Source organism: Athene cunicularia, assembly GCF_003259725.1.
Source record: "Athene cunicularia isolate RWA chromosome 2 unlocalized genomic scaffold, athCun1 chr2_part1, whole genome shotgun sequence".
Classification (NCBI taxonomy): Eukaryota; Metazoa; Chordata; class Aves; order Strigiformes; family Strigidae; genus Athene; species Athene cunicularia.
In genome coordinates this window covers 25,382,090-25,398,962 of record NW_020799095.1, presented here as the reverse complement: position 1 = coordinate 25,398,962, position 16,873 = coordinate 25,382,090, and the positions used below count along the sequence as shown (strand labels likewise).

General features: G+C 36.2%; 1 protein-coding gene across 2 annotated transcripts in view; it reads right to left on the bottom strand.

The window, feature by feature from the left end:
* Positions 1 to 546: 546 nt before the first annotated feature.
* Positions 547 to 16,873, bottom strand: part of COL28A1 (collagen type XXVIII alpha 1 chain) — a 67,940-nt gene continuing 51,613 nt past the window's right edge. The window contains exons 27-36 of one of the 2 annotated variants that reach the window (XM_026842785.1): positions 15,504 to 15,572; positions 10,428 to 10,496; positions 7,856 to 7,936; positions 7,731 to 7,766; positions 7,513 to 7,549; positions 6,668 to 7,222; positions 5,254 to 5,432; positions 2,817 to 3,033; positions 2,148 to 2,324; positions 547 to 1,191 (exon numbers count right to left, since the gene is read on the bottom strand). In XM_026842785.1, the coding sequence (XP_026698586.1) occupies positions 2,155 to 2,324; positions 2,817 to 3,033; positions 5,254 to 5,432; positions 6,668 to 7,222; positions 7,513 to 7,549; positions 7,731 to 7,766; positions 7,856 to 7,936; positions 10,428 to 10,496; positions 15,504 to 15,572 (1,413 nt within the window). In that variant the 3' untranslated portion in view covers positions 547 to 1,191; positions 2,148 to 2,154. The remainder of the gene's footprint in view (positions 1,192 to 2,147; positions 2,325 to 2,816; positions 3,034 to 5,253; positions 5,433 to 6,667; positions 7,223 to 7,512; positions 7,550 to 7,730; positions 7,767 to 7,855; positions 7,937 to 10,427; positions 10,497 to 15,503; positions 15,573 to 16,873) is intronic. The other variant, XM_026842787.1, reaches the window with a different exon arrangement.

The following is a 16,873-nucleotide window of genomic DNA, read 5'->3' as shown; positions in this document are numbered from 1 at the left end:
GTTAATTGTGCCCTCAGGTTTTGGGGGTTTTTTTGAGTGATAATCATTTAGTTCTGAATATAGTAAGAGCAGGATGTTTTTTGGGGGCTGCTGTCAGTTTTTTCTTTTCTAATTTGAAACTCAGTAAAAAGACCAGAATTTTGGAAAAAAATAATTTAAAACTTTTAAACTGTACTTCAAGCACATCTTTCCATAGAATTAGGTTTGCATCCTATCTGCTGCAAATGAATTCATTTTGCATGGTACATGCTATCATTTGGTTACATGGAGGGGGGAAAATTGTGCAAGCAATTGTTTAAACATTATCAAGAATTGCTCATACTCCCTGGGTAGATACTATTTTTTTGTTTGCAAAGAAATAACAATGCATGACTCTGTATCAGGTATTGCTTTCCATTTTAATCACATACTCATAATTTTAAGTTTTAATGATACATTCATATAGGATTATGGCTAAAAGTAGAAAGGATATAAGTACACATTTATATACATCTTTCAGTGCTTTTCTCTTTTTTAATTTAATAGTATATATTAGAGTGAAATAACTTTAACACAGAGGCCCTGAGAAATTGAAATGTACAACTAGCCTAAAGGACATGTATCCTGTTTTATGAATTAAAGTCCTACCTTTATAACTGAAAAGATTATATTGATGTTAATCCAGATGTGCTTTAACAGGGGAACTAACCCCTCAAATTACTTATAGGCATGGTATTTACATTCCAAAGAGGTACTCTAATTAATGGAAATCTTAATTTATGTGTCTAAATGTTGTTTTAAGAGTGCTAATTTAAGGAGCCACTTACTCTTGTTTAAAACTAGAGCATATTTTATTCTTCCATACAAATAAGAGACCTCTGTTATGAAATGCTAAGTGTAAACACTTTTGACATTTTAATCCTAAAAACCAGAATCTCATCATTGCCACAGGTAGTAGTAAGAAAATATGGAGGGAAAAATTTGGAGGGAAAATGTGTGTGTGTGTATATGTGTGATTATAAGTTATTGCTATGGTGTTGCAGATAACATATGTTATACAGGAATCTAGTTAATGTGAATATCATAGTGGGGAAGCAGTAGAGTGTGGTAGTAATATATTCATGTTAACATATTATTTTGGATTCTTCTCAGGCAGTTCTTCCTCAATACACATGAACTTCCAGCTTTAAAAACTCCAAACAGCAGTCATTTCTAGAAGAAATAAGGAATTATTAATTTTTCTGAAATGTTTAGAAAAACACATGCTACAGCTCCATAGAATTCTCCTGTACTGAAAGATGAAATTTAGTACTTAAGACAATTTATTGGGGATGAGCTATATGATTTTTGTAAATTAAGTCATGCATTACTGATAAGCAACCTCTTTGAAGTCCATGCCTCACTCACTAAGTATGTGGACCTAAAGCAGTTAGTAATGTCTGCTTGGATTTCCAAAACATAAGCTCCCTCCCCAAAGGAAAGTTACACTGGTTTGAGAGGGACAGTCTTCTAATTTGTAAGTGGTGAAAAAAATAAAACAAAGGAAAGGGGATAAATGGTCAGTGAAGTCACTAGAGGATATATGCTGTGGTCTGTCCTACTCAACATAGTTGTAAGTGATCTAGAGAAGGGAGTAAAAAGCGAGGTGATAAGGCTGGTGACAATACTGTGTTACTCTGAAGTAGTAAAGAAAAGGAATGACTGCAAGAAATTGCAGAAGCACCTTGTGATATTGACTGTGTAGGCTGTGAGTAGAAAAGGAACTGAGTTTTGATAAATGTGAAATGATGCGCAAGAGAAAAAATGATCGTAAATTCACATATAATATAAATGGGTTTTCAGCGCATCCTATAGATGAAGTCGTAGAATTACGATCTATGAAAATATCGCCTCCAATCTCAGTAATGGTCAAAAAATCAAATACAATGTTAGAAACTGTAAGATAAGGAATAGAAAACAAAGTAGAAAACCTCACTGTGTCACTGTATAAATACATGACTACCTTCTGGTCCCACCATCTCAAAAATGTTCAGACAAACATCATGGTTGATCAAAGGTATAAAACATGATACAACATGTATATACAGTATGGGAGACATTTAAATGGACTAAATCTTTTAAGCCTGGAAAAGCGGTGATTGAAAGAGGACCTGATGAAGGCAACTTACTTATTCATCAGTCAATGCAGGTTTCTCGACATTCTTTTTCTGTTTCAAATCTATTGTTGGTACCATTACAACCTCCATACCAGAACTGGCCACAGGAATTGCCATTCTTGTCATAATACCATTTCACCACGTAGTTCCGACAATCCCCTGGTTTCATAGGTTCCAAGCACCGTGGATCTGAAAGGATATCAGTAAGAGTTAGCTTGGATTCTGGGGATAAGTTGTGTTATCTTAGAAATGCCTCCTTCATAAGACCACCCCCCATCTCCCTTTTTTTTTTTTTATTTCTTATAGTGCCTGGAAGTATATATGCCTCTTTAAAATTTGTAGCCAAATTCCATTTCTATTAATGAGTTATCTGAACAGGCCTAAAACAAATACAGGATCAATTTGAAATGAGACTGCTTAAATCCTGATGTAAGAACCAAGATACTCTTTAAATACCTAAGCAAGGGTTGTTTGTCATCTAGGTTTGAAAATCTGTCTCTCACTGTGTGTGATGTCTGTAGACAGAGGACCCAGAAAAATAAAGATGATAAAATCTAGTAATTATATTGGGGAGGGAGTGTGGTTTGCTCGTTGGGGTTTTTTGTTGTTTGGGTTTGGGGTTGGTTTTTTTTTTGGTGCAGACTTGCTACTCAATGTCTGAGGACAGTATTTATTACTTACCTTTTCGGGTTGTTGCTACTTGTGTTTGCAGTACAGTTAGGTGGTGATCTTCAGTAGCAGTTACATTGAACAAAGGGTTGAGAACTGGACTCTGAGGTCTGATTTCAGATATGTCATAAAGAGGGTGAAATTTCGATTCTCTGTGAGCAGGGGTGGTCACAGTATGATCCTGAGCAGATGGCAGCAGCTCAGTGTATCTGGTCTCTGGTGGACCAAGCTGTAAAAGGAGTCAAAAATCTTATAACTTAAAATTCTGTCTGGACTCAGATGCCAAGAGAAAAAAATGGAGAGGTTATGTAGGAAACCTTTGCTAAGTAACATGAAAAACTACTATTAACAGCTAGTGGGTTTGGACCTCCTTCTAGTGATTACTCAGCACGTGACCATAATTTTCGATCATGGAATGCTGAATGAAAAGGCAAGGTAATGCCTTTAATCTAGTCACTAAGCTGAATTCATTCAGTTGAAGCAAAATTTCAATAACCACTTGGTCTGTAATAGAAATAAAACAAAAAATGGTAGCAATTGTGGGGTAAATCAGTGCTTCTTAACATCTAGTACACTCACTGGGAATGATCTGACATCTTCAATCTGTCAAGAAATGGAAAATGGCAGGCAAGAGGAACATGGTGCTTGTTATTGATAGAAGGACGCATGCTCCTCCAAAGATCATTTTACATGTGGAATCCCTTAAGTACAGCAAAAATTTCCAAAACTTGTGTTATGGGAACCACATACTATTAATAACAGGTGTCCATGCCTGTACCATGCCAAGTGACAAATCACCCATTTTTCTCTTTCAAGTAACAGCTGGTTAAAATCATTAGAATTTTAGAGTTTACCTTGATAGAAGTGTTAAGAAACCAACCCTGCTCTTCAAATTAAGACTATTATACAAAAGTTTGCCTCGCTAGTATTTTAGCATATTCAGGAAGATTTGAAAGAGTCTTAGTATAGTATAGTACAGATGTCTGTGTTAATGCCACACACCCATTACCTACTGAGAACAGGAAGGAATCTGACGCTATTCAGTGTCTGCCCATTTACATGCCACTACTGACACACCTAGTTTAAGAAAACTCCTCAGAGTCATTGGAGCTGTGAAGTCTAGGTGACATGTAAATGTGTGGACAATTAATCTAGTCCTTTGCATATTGCATTTCTTCTCCAGATTTACAAAAAGGCTGTGTTTCTTTCTGATAGTAACTCAACAGTTTTGAAAATTTAACTCTAACCATGGCCAGCCAGAACCAAGTGTGTGAGCCTCTAATAATTTAGAATTAATTCTATCTTTGATCCTTATCACATGCTTTATGAAGTCAGCATCTACAAATCCAGGTTTACATTTATTTTTCTTAATGATACAGAATGTCAAAATTGACCCTCAGTGTCACACAGATCTGTCTGGAGGTATTACAAGCCCCAGACCTCAATGAACCACACTTCTTATTCAAAGAAATTAAACAATTTTGAAAGTGAACTATTTAATTAGGAATGATATTATGTAAACAGTAATCCAAAGGGTTAATGCTGGCTAATCCATTGACTCCGCAGTAAATCAGTTATATTTAATTAGCTCAAATCTGTATTCAATTCACTCAATATTTAAATACCAGTATCATGGTCCCCACTATATTCATTCCATGCAGCTGCAGTGGTTTATACATCAAATATTTCAACAGGTTATAGGGACAAGCATTGTCTAACTTTAGGCAAAGCAATAAAAACACCCTAGGGAGTTAGTGCTAGTATACTGTAAAGGTGACAAATATCCTACTCTGATACTAAGACAGTGGCTAAAAAATACCAAAGACCTAAGAAGGGAACTAAGTTGATACACACCCATAGAAAATATTTATCTACTGCATTAAAACTCCACTTGTCTTGTCTATCTGTGCAGCAGCACTGTGCTGGAGGGTAGATCCCCAGTGCAGGGCAGGAGGAATTTAAAGCTGGACAAAGAAGAGTAACAGGAGTGAGGAGTCCTAGAAGTACAGCCCAATGTGGAAGACAAAACAATACTGAAGGCTCAGTAACACCTGGCAAGTGCATGACCATGACAAGAAGCATTGTGCTAACAATCAGCTTGCACATAAATAAATGCCTTCTACACTGCGTATCTATCTGCTTCAATAGAGACAGATTTTTTAATGATTTTTAACTCACTTCTAAGATGAATAAGAACTACAAAAAAATAAGGGCTGTTGGCATTTATTGCAACTAAGAAAGAGTATTGCCCATTTCTTCTGTAATCTTTTGTTCTCGACAAATAAGTTCACTCTAACTGTAAAGGTTTTGTTCAAATCTTGTTTGGTCTAGCCAAATGATACATTATTTGCATATTAAAGCACTGGTAAATGGTGAAATAAAGAGTATTTGAATTCAAATAAAGACGCATCTTTTAAAAACATTTGATAACTGTTGCTTCTTTACTTACTGGGTAACTGATTCCTTCTGTAGGGAGCACATAAATCTCTGAAGTTGTCATTTTAGGTAACTGGCTATTGGTATCTTCACTAGCAGTTTCAGATTCTGGACTTGGATATGGAACATCTTTTCTGGTGTAGACTTCAGACACATTCTCGCAGATTTTTGTGATCAGTTTATTTTCAAGAGCTGAAAAGATTAACAAAAGGATGAAATACATTAAAGGTAATCAAGAAAAGTCATAATGATTCACCACAAGCTTTCAGTGTGGTATTAACCCTAAATCTTTAATGGCAGTGACTTGTGAAAGACCATCTTCTAAAGTTATGTCAAAATGCAAATGAGAAGCAATGAAGTAATTGAGTCTCTGAACTATTTGATTTTAAGGCCCTTCTGTTCCTTTAAGAAGAAACATGAAAATACCAAGTCCCTTTTTTAAGCAGAAGTCATAGGTCAACAGTGAAGAAAGAGTGAAGGAAAGAAAGTGTTTATGTGTAAGAAGGAAAATTAAAACTGGGTGATGCATTCTACTTATTTGCACAAAAAAAAAAAAAAAAAAAAAAAAAAAAAAAAAAAAAAAAAAAAAAAAAAAAAAAAAAAATCAGTGGCTGGGAATACTTTTATGTTGAATGCCGGAGCATGAGCCAGGGTCCTAAATTTAATCCCAGCTGGGACCTTAGCCTGGACCCCCATGTTAACACTTTATATTCAGACTTAACTCCATCTATAGGTTCAGCATAGCAAAATGTTTATACATAGGAAAAATATACTTTATAGGGCTAGTCTGTGGTTAGTTTAGATTGATTTTTTTTTTTTTTCATTATAGGTTTCCTCTGGATTTTCTCCTGATTCCAGGTGTGGCCACAGGATTTTTTCAAGCCACAGTTTGAAATATACAATATACTATCAGACTCCATTCCCTTGTGTGTTGCTCCACCACTTCTCCTCTAGAATCAGGATGAAAGTGTAGGTTTTCCTATGGTTTTCAGGAAAAAAAACCCAAAAGAGTGCTTGTAAGAGATGACTGAGGGACTCCAAGACTGACAAGAGCTATATGAAATAGAGAGAGCAAGAGACAGAGATGTTGCATCAAGGTGGAAGGAAACCTGCACCTCTCTGGAATGGTTTCAAGCACAAAAGGACTGTGAGGGAAGGATGAGGCAAGCTCTCATAAAAGAGGAGTGTCCCAAAGAAGGCCTTGGCTCAGAAAACTAATGTTCATTGTGTTCTATTTTTTCTGCAAGAAGTAAAAATTTGGTAAAGGTTTCATTTGGCCAAAGAAGAAGAGAAACAGAAGAAAGTGCTGCATCCAAAAGAGAAATATAAGTTGCCATTCAGCAGGCTGCCTTGCCTTGCTCTGGGAAAGGTTAGACTCTCCTATATGCTTACTTCAAGTTTCCTGTTACTAAAATAGTTTCTTTTACCTGAAAGTGTCATGAAGTCATCTATCTGGTAGACATGTTCTTCATCAGGGTCTGTTGCAATGAGCTGCATTTCTCTCAGAAAGTCATCATAATGAGGATCAGTCATTTGAACAATCCCAATGACAAATATCTCAATATTTGTAGCATGGGCCTCTCTTACTACAGTATTCAGTTGGACTTTATCACGACTGTCCGCTTGTCCATCTGTTATTACAACAGCCACTTTTCTTACTGCTGGGCGTGCTGCCTGAAATAACTGAATGGCTTTTTGGATAGCAGAAGCTGTGTACGTGCCTTCTCCGAAGTAGGGCATTTTATCAACAGCTGATTTCAGGTGTTCTTTGGTTGTGTATTGCTTCAGAGAAGAAACCAATTGTACTTTATGGCTGAAGTTGATAATGCCAATGCGGGTTGTAACGTGGTTGGCCGATACCTTGTCAATGACTGTTTTCATAAAAGTTTTAATAATATTGAAGTTATCTGGTCCAACACTTTCTGAACTGTCAATGACAAATACTAGTTCCAGGGGTGTTATTCTGCATCTGATACCACAACCTAGAAGAATAACCATTTCAGACATTTTATGAGAAGCCATCTTCATAAAAATGAACTAATATATCAGATTGACAGTCAGTTAAAGCTCAGTTAACAGACTAATTTATAGTTACTGATACTGACAAATAGAAATAGAGCTGGACCAAATTACTTCCAGTATACCTCTGGCAACACAGTGAGCATCGTTTTCATTGGTATCCTTACATACAAACACACAGAAGACAAATCCATTCAGTTAAAATAAATTGTGTTTTATTAGAACTACTTTTTGCCCCTACTGGAATGCTTACCACATATTTCACTGATGAGTCTGATAACTTCCTCTCTCTGAAAAAGAGCATTAATTATTTTTTTGTGTGTTCTAATTTTAAGAATGCTGAAATCTATTTATTTTCAAAAATACGGGCACTGTAATGCCTCATAAAACACCCTTGTGTAACATCAGATAACCTTTAAATATTTCCCCAATAAACTCCTATCTTTTAAATTAATTCATGTACATACTTACTGAAAGACCAGGTTCACCTTTTTTTCCCCAAATTCCCTGAAAATGTGTAGGGGGAGATAATTAACAAAAGCTAAATTTGTTTAATTTCCATGTGTAAAATTAAGTAATATGAAAATGTGTTTTACCTTTGGTCCTGGAGGTCCTAGGTCTCCAATCTCCCCTTTGGCACCTTTGCTCCCTGGATCACCTTTATCTCCATAGTCTCCCTAATATAAAACCACCGTATTAAACAGTCAGTAACTCCAATTTGTTTGATAGTCAGAGCTGGAGTTATGGTTTAATGAGCTTTTACAATAAATTTTCTGATTTTTTTGTGTGTGTCTGGTTTATCTTGTATGTATTATGAAGAGAACAATAAGTTGGTTCTCAGAGAAAGCAAGATGGGCAGTAAAAACATCTCTAAGAAATTTCTAATAAAAATTACCTTAATTTAGGAGTGAGGGGTAAAAACATCTTTATGCAAATGTCGAGAATATATAATTTTGTACTCTTCTCTGATTTTCTTGAACTCTAAAGCAATATTTATACTGGACCTATGTTAATTCAAACCTATAGAGAGATATAACTGCCTCAGATCAGCCAATGTACTGAAATTCACACCAACTTTATATAGAACCCACATGAAAGACTTGGAACTTGCAAAGATCAAAAGAAAAGGCATGCTTGGACTGTTACATCCATTAAAAAATACATAGTTTCACAGGTAGAAGCAATTCTGTACTTTTTTCCTCAACCGACTAGAACTTCTGATTTCCAAAATGAGAAAAGGTTCAATGTTCTGCTATTTCAAGAGATAGTTTTCACATAATGCAGGTATGAAACATACTAACAAAAGATTCAGGTCCTAAATTAGACATGTCTTCAAGAAGGCAGGACAGATTGTGAAGGACAGATTTTTACTTCTTTCTAGAAGGTTCTGACCACCTTACATTTACTTGAAACTTTAAAGCTTAGAAATTTATCTAGATTACTGTCCACTTTGATATTACTCCTCATTATTATCCAGCCAATGGAACCACATAGATATCTCCTGTGTTACAGCATTTGCTGTGGTGATTGCTATCAATTTTAAGGAATCTTTTTCACTCTTTCAGTCTGATTCTGATTTTATTCAAACTGGTATAAACTTGAAAATTGTACATAGCTCCTCACACAGCATTAAGCAAACCAGTGTCCACTAAGTAAGCTCTTGGAAGACAGTTTCTGTTCTATTTCAGAAAATGATAATTATCTGTCAAAGGATATTACTTTCTATTACCTGTCCATTAATTGAATCTAAACTTAACAAAGTTAATGTCAGAATAAGGGAGAGCAAATACAATCTACTGGCTGCAGTGGTGCTGCTACTCTCTTACACATAAATATACTAAAACCTGATCTCTTTGGTATTTGGCACTTACATGAAATTCCAACTGAACTAAACCATTCCTTTTCATGTGTGACAAGTCTGCTATATTATTAGCAAACAGAAAAATTGTGAGTATTTGGAGAGATTTACATTGGGTCATGACGATTAGTCAGGATACAAGATGAATAGGGAGAACAGTGAAAATATTGCGATTATTATTATAGTATGTAGCATTTGGCATCTGAGAGGAAATATAATTAGGAGGCAGAAATTTGAATCTGTGTGAAATAGCTTGATATTCATTGTTGCATAAAAGCTCCAAACTGCAGTAGCTTGAATACCACAGAAAGTGCTATAGAATGTGAGCTAGGGTAGACCATAGTACTACCCTGAACATCATTAATGCAGGCAACAAATGGCTGGGGCTCTGAACAGGTACTGTCTGCCTCAGGTGACTACAGAGGGGATTGAACCCTTATTTGGGTAACTTCTTAAAGTTAGGGAGCCTGATCTCTCTGCTCTCCCATGAAGACTGCCATGGCTTTTTTTCCTCAGGCTTTCCAGACAGAGCCTTCACAATAAATTCAGTATTTCAGCTATGTTGTAATTATTGCCGGGGGGCTGCCCAGCTGGCCCAGGTATATGCTGGGAATCATAGGCAGTGTACTGTAATGTATTTACCTCAATGCTCATTCTGCCTGGGCACACAGTTCTCACTTGTGTATGCACGTGTTTGGTCCGCACATCCACAATGACCATGAACCTCAGTTTTCTTGGGCTAGGCTGCTCCCATCAGAAGTTGTACATTTGAAAATCACTAATAAATAGCCAAAGTATTTAAATTCTCTTTGCACAAAATTTGTTAGATGGGAATAGTTATGTGTAGGAAATTCTTATAAGGAAGTTGTTCAGTAAGGAAAGATTCAAGGTTGGGCTTCAATCATTGAAAAAAAAAAAAAAAGTCAAATAAAACAAAGCCCTTAAAAGACATCAGTCAAAAAGCAATTTTTTTTTTTATTTTTTTTTTTTTTTGTCAAAGCCTGGCAAATAAAAGGTTGTTTTGTAATACCTGAAAAATATCTAAGATAACTGAATACATAATTTGACTAAATAGTATTCTCCTGCTAACAGGTATGACCTCATTCTAGATCCTCCTTTAGAGCCCGGTCCTTACTAACAGTTAGGATTTTCAGACTCCGATGATGACAGTAAGTAGTAGGCACTTACCTTGCTAGCTACACAAGGCAATGTCTTTGTCTTCTATTAATCTTCAAAGACCTATCATACCAAATAACCAATAAAAGAAGAAAAAATTCCTTTTTTTTCCTTACCACAAACCTAGGATTTACCTTTGGTCCAGGAAGGCCAATTCCTATTGATCCCTTTAGTCCACGAAAACCTTGATTTCCTTTTTCTCCCTGAACAGAATATGGAAAGTAAGTTTAACTGAAAATTAAAGTAAAATCTATGCTGTATCTATTCACTTCATAACATTCTGCATCACAGAGCAAGCCAGACATTTGTATTATCCAATGAAGCACTTAATTTTAAAGACAGAAGTCGTCTGAAGCTGGAGAAATAAGCAATTGGGTATGATTCAGAACACACATGAGGCTTTTATAAAGTATATAATGAAGAATTTATTCTTGATTCCTGAACCAAGTAAAAGACAAAAGTAACCTCACTGAGGCTTGGACAGTTATTCATCCATCTACAAGTAGTAAAACAAGGTCCAACACAAAGGTTCTCTCTAAATACACACCCAGACTCTCTGTTGGGTTGACTTAGTTCTTCTGATCTTAAGTAAATAAAGACATCTCTGCTTTTCACAGTGTGGAGAGCAGAACTTCTGCTGATACTTCAAAAGACAGTATTAGTTCAGCTACAAAGTTCAAATTTGTTTATAATGGTTGTTACATATGCCCTGCTGCAGGCACAGACTTGAAGAGCATGTTCATGCTAGCAGTATGGCCATACAACATGTTATAAAATATGTACAGAAAATCCTTCACAACATCTGGCTTCCAGAAACTTTCCTGCTTTATTTAATAGGGTAACACTGATATTTTTTTCAGATTAACTGTTGTATACATTTTAAACACCGCTAGAGATGATTCTATTCCCTGGTACATAAATGCTTCTCCATAGTTCACATTACATACATCATTCACGTAACAGCAGTGCCCAGTGCAGATACCAAAACCAGCTCCAGAGAATGTCAATGAGATCGGGAGCAGTCATCACCTGTACCAAACCTAGCCTATGAGATGCAAGTACAATGTTAGTTAATTTTTCAGTCAAGAGCTCTCAGACTGTCTTGCTAAAGCATCTTTTATTAATACTTGTACAGCTGCTCACAAATGGGCCTAAAGGGGTTATACTGCTTGTAATGGGCAGAGAAATACAAAAATGTTTCAAAATTTATCAAGACTCCAGCCTTCACCAAAGGCACGCTAGTGCAGAAGGACTGACCACTGTCCATTTCTGCTGTGCTAGATAGTTGCTTATGTATTTCTGCAGGTGGAGAAGCAGCTGTGGAGTGCACAGGCAAGTCAACCTCTTCCTTGTACTCAAGGCTCCTGACTCCCATGAGCTGGGAGTTCATCAGGAGCTAGATGCAGCTCCTAGAAGAGGCAGTATTTTACAAGTTGTGGTCCATGGCTGGTTTTCCTTGTTCAAATTCTAGATTTGACTGAGATCCTGCTGAGATGGGAGCTTCTGCTTGCACACGTGGGTGTTGTGGTCTTGCCCTGTGCTAGGCAAAGGCATCCACTGTACTTCACATCTCCACTGGAACACTGCCTCTACAGCCCTATCCTGTGGGAGCCTCTTGGTCCGCTAGACCTAACTCCGGGAGCTAAAATGCTCTGCTTGTCATTGGGAATACCTATCACTGACTTGCTAACTAGCTGCCTCTTGCCTCTGTAAGCAGAACTTCTCCCACTCCCCCCTCCCCAATTTTTTACAGCAGCAAAAATTCAGACACTGTTATGTAGACTCAGGAGACTGGAAAAGAAACTGTGATGCACCAAATTACATAGCTGATTCACTGGGGGAAAAACACCCAATTCCTGCAAACAGAAATATTCCTAAAGCGATAGGATGCACAAGGCAATTTATTTTGTGCCGTTGTAGGAATACACAGTGACTATTTAGTCTAATTTACTTCAAGTCACTTTTTAGCAGGACTGTGTTTCCTGGGTCCTTCATGTAGCTCAGTAATGCAAATGGCTTTTAAACATAGTGAAACAATGTGCCAGCTTGATTCAATGCTATCCTTCCTGACTAGGGTCATCACACAGCTTCCTGATTAACACCTTTGCACATCTGCAGAGCACATATATATATGAATGAGAATTAGGATATGCTGTGTATTCCAGTGGCCCTTCACTAATAATAAATGTCAGATCTGACAAAACTATAGATTTATTGCTGCCATTTGTTACAGCCCATCTGACATTGTTAGGATGGTGTTCAGGCAATGAAAACTGAGTGAGACCTACTGTTCTAAAAAAATTCATACCTGTACAGCTGACATTTCTCACCAGAACACATGTGAGCTTTATCCTTTAAAATGTCAACTGCAGAACCAAATCCTGTTTCCTCTATTCATGCAATCAATCAGCATAAGAAGCACTTATCATAGATACCATAACCGAACTTTTAGTAAAACTCAAGAAGTGTGCTGTATTGATTTAAAAATATTTATTGCTTTGCCAGTTCAGTCCACTTAGATAATTAAATTCAAACTTGACCATCAGTCTTACCATAAAAACCAAAGCGGTATGCATGTAAAAATGCAGACCCTTGAATCCCTGACCCTAATATCCTGCTAGATTACTGATCAATAAGCAGACTTCTGTGTAAAAATGTCATTCTATGAATTGAGTGCAGATCTGAGAATGTCTAGACTGTGGTTTTGAAAGGAAACCAAACATAAAAAAAAGAAGACCTGTGAATGTAGCTATCAACATAAAGTTACTCAAAAAACATCTCATTTTTGACATTCCATTCTTACCATACGCAGACTGAGCTATATGTACATATAAAAAAAAATACTTGGAGTGATATTGATAGTTCAAATGCAGAAATATAGTAGCTTTAAGCTGATGAAGTGTGGCCAAAAGGAATGAAGCTTGACATGGCTGTGAAGAGATAGAAGGATAGAAGAGACAAACAGAAGCTCAACAAGCATCAGCATATGGAGGAAACAGGTATTATGGGATTGCCAAAGTAATTCAGAAATAAATTGTTCCAAAGAATTATATAAAAATAATCTTATTTTTTAAAAAGCAATCGTTAAGGGAAGAAGATTTAAATGACAAGACTGTATCTACACAACTTGTGGAATGCTACAGAAAAAACACCAGCTGAGTAAGATCCACTGCATCATTAGTTTTGATTTCAAACCCAAAGACCCTCCATAAACAGAGCACATATTACTTTCCTACATACCTAAATTCCACATCCTTATATTACAAACATGCTTTTGTCTGCCAGTGTGTGTCAGTGGACCATGTTCTTCCACTGGAAAACTTCCATGATGAAACTCAGTTCTCTACACTTCTAAAGTACACTTTAATAATTATTCACAGCAGTGCCAACATAACATCCAAATCTCTGTGTGTATCTATGTAGAGATAGACAGACAGATAGATAGATGTATATGTACACACTGAGCATATTTTGGCTAATCTTTATTTTTTTCTCAGGATCAGAACAAATATTACATAATCTCTATATTTTTTCATGGATCATCAGATGAACATGGTTGCTGAAACATTTCTGTTCAGAATGTCAATTGGACTTTTATAAATAACCCCACATACCCATAGAATTATCAGAGATATTTCTAAGTATTAGATTCTGGAAACGCACCAGAAATGTCTATTAAAGCCAGGCAGGAAATAGTTTTCCTATACCATAAAGCCTTACAGAGATGGCAGAAATTTTTCTGTTTTCCACAAGAATAGAACAAAGAGCCTTCAGAGATTCAACAAATGAAGAATAAAATAAAATAAAATAAAATAAAATAAAATAAAATAAAATAAAATAAAATAAAATAAAATAAAATAAAATAAAATAAAATAAAATAAAATAAAATAAAATAAAATAAAATAAAATAAAATAAAGAAAATACATAATAGCTTTGTGGCTCCTGGTAACAATTCATATAGAAGAAAACTTCAAACAGATCAGAACCAAAGGTCTAGACAGTCACGACTTTAATCATGTATCTAACCTCTGCCTAGGAAACTCCTGAGATGAGTTAAATCAGAATCTCTTAAAGAGAATTATACAATAAGGAGAAAAGAAAGAACACAGTGAAGTATGATTTTATGCTATGAAACACCTTACAGTGAAAAAAGGAGGGCTCTCTGCAGTATAAAAAGGGAAATTCTTGAACATGAATATAAAAATAGAAGACATTGAAGCTGGAATCAGAGCAGGTACTGAACAAAACAAATTTGGAATCAGTGTTTTTCTGGTAAAGCTTGTATGAAGTAATTTCATGTTGGACCAAAGAAAGGTTCTCCTCTGAAACATTTTGCCAACAAGGTACATTTTTAAAAATTTGTTTCAGCATGTCAGTATTTTCCAGTGAAAACCTATTTTGTCAATAAATTCCCTGGTGGCTTTAGTGTCTACAGCAAGTGCAGCCACAGTATAGAGAGGCATCTTTCCTAAGCCAACGAAAACAGTGCCCCTCTTACTGAATCACTGGTGGTCTGATAACCTAGAGTTGGAGAGCTGAGCACAATCCTCCTGACTAGTGAAATATTCAATCACATGCTCAGCTTTAAGCACACCGATTTAAGAGAAATAGGAGAAACTTGAGTTGTTCTCCCTAGTCTACAGTTTTAATAATTTTCTTCCATACATTTATGACAAGGCAATTTATTAACTTTGAATGTTCAGAATATGTTACCATGTTTGTGTTTCTCCTTAAAAGGAGAGAAGGTGTGGATACGGCTGAAACTGTGTGAGTAAAAACCTGATGAAGAGTATATAGGAGACTGGCTAATTTCTTTTGTATTCCTGTATGTGTTTTCTAATTTATTTTGACATGGTAGATCTCTGTTACTGTCTTGTACAAGAGTATCCAGAGAAAACCCTGGATGTTTTCTTTTGAACAACCTTTAAATCTAAGTAAATCAGTAAGATGTGGCAGAGATGAGACTTTTTTCCCAGGTTAGACATATTTCTAATGACAATAATAATAGAAGAGCAATCAGGTGCCACCAATACCAAAACCTCAACAGCTAAAGTAAATATTACATACCTTATGAACAAGAAACTTAAATATACAATGAATATTTGCAGGAATTCACTGACTCAGTGGCAAAGAGCAAACCAGACAAGGACTCTCCTTCAGAGGCTGTTTTGAGAAGAAACTGGACAGATACCACATTAAACTGAATTACCTTGCTTCCTTGTATGCTGTCACCAGGGGGGCCAGGTGGACCAGGCAAGCCATTCTGTCCCATAATACCCTATAACAGTCGGTGGGGCAAAAAAAGATTTAGGAGGTAAATCCCATTCCTGGTAACACTAAGGACGTAATCTCAAAGTCACTGCAAGCAAAAAGTAAAACCATATCAAAGACTCTAGTTCTGACTCTTCTTTGGTTTATGGTTTCTCACTGTGGGCCTTAGTAATTATCTTTGGCAAATTTCCTGGAAAGCAAAGGAACAATTAAGCTGAAAATAATTAAAGAATAAAATTTGTCCATGACACAGTGTGATATTTTCCCCAGTTCTCCTGCGTAGAAACCAACAGAAACCATCTTTATACAAAAGCTCTGTCCAATCACTCCACACAAGGGAGGCACAACAGGAGAGGCACAAAGGAACACAGCAATAAAACCCAGTGTGAGCAAATCTGCCAGGCATGTTAGCTAGTGCTTGTACACCATGTATTTATGCTGAGCCCCTGTGGTGCCACAGTCTCTGGGAGCACCAGTCATTCAGAAAATAAGTGGGAGAGGAAGAGAGAAAAGCCAAAGCAGCACCTGCTGATCTGTGTTGATACAGGCAAAGCCAGGTAAAGCCTTGTGCTTTGGAGACAGGCTAATCTAACAATTCAAAGCAACAAAGTGAAGCCTATCCCCTTTTTACATAAAAATTAAATGTTTGTTTTTCTTTTTTTTTAGTTGAAAAAAGCTGTTGAAATCTGACCAAGATCCATAAAAGTTTCTGTAGAGTTCAGGTTGGATTGTTGATTACTGTCTTATAATAAATAATCACTGTGCTCCAATACAGTAAATAGAATTCATTCAGTGGTATGTAAATTACCTAAATTTTGTGTATGTTGAATATTTAGGCAGAAGTACATCAAAACTTGATCATCATTAAATAGAAATATATAGCTCTAAATATGGAATTTCTAGATATTAGTGATGTTTGAAAAGTCATCATTCTCATCTGTATAGACAAAAAATTTGCCACAAACTTCAACAGAATCTCCTGTGAAAACCACTGTTAATCTATATACTTATAAGCAGGTATTCACACAAAACGTTGTGCTACAGAGCTTGTCTCAAGAACTAGATTCTACAAGCAGGTCCTCCTTGTTGAAAACATTGTTTCCCCACAGAAAACACATTTTTCATTCTCAAAGGCTTTTTAAAAGCAGCACATAGTGTCACACATTTGTAGGATTTTGACACTCACTCCAAATTTACTTAATTTAAACAGACTGTATCTGTATGATTTACCAAGGTACTGAGATTGCTTCAGCTTTCAGAAAGCAAGACAAAGTGAGACATATCTCCTGGGAAAATATTCATGCTCTG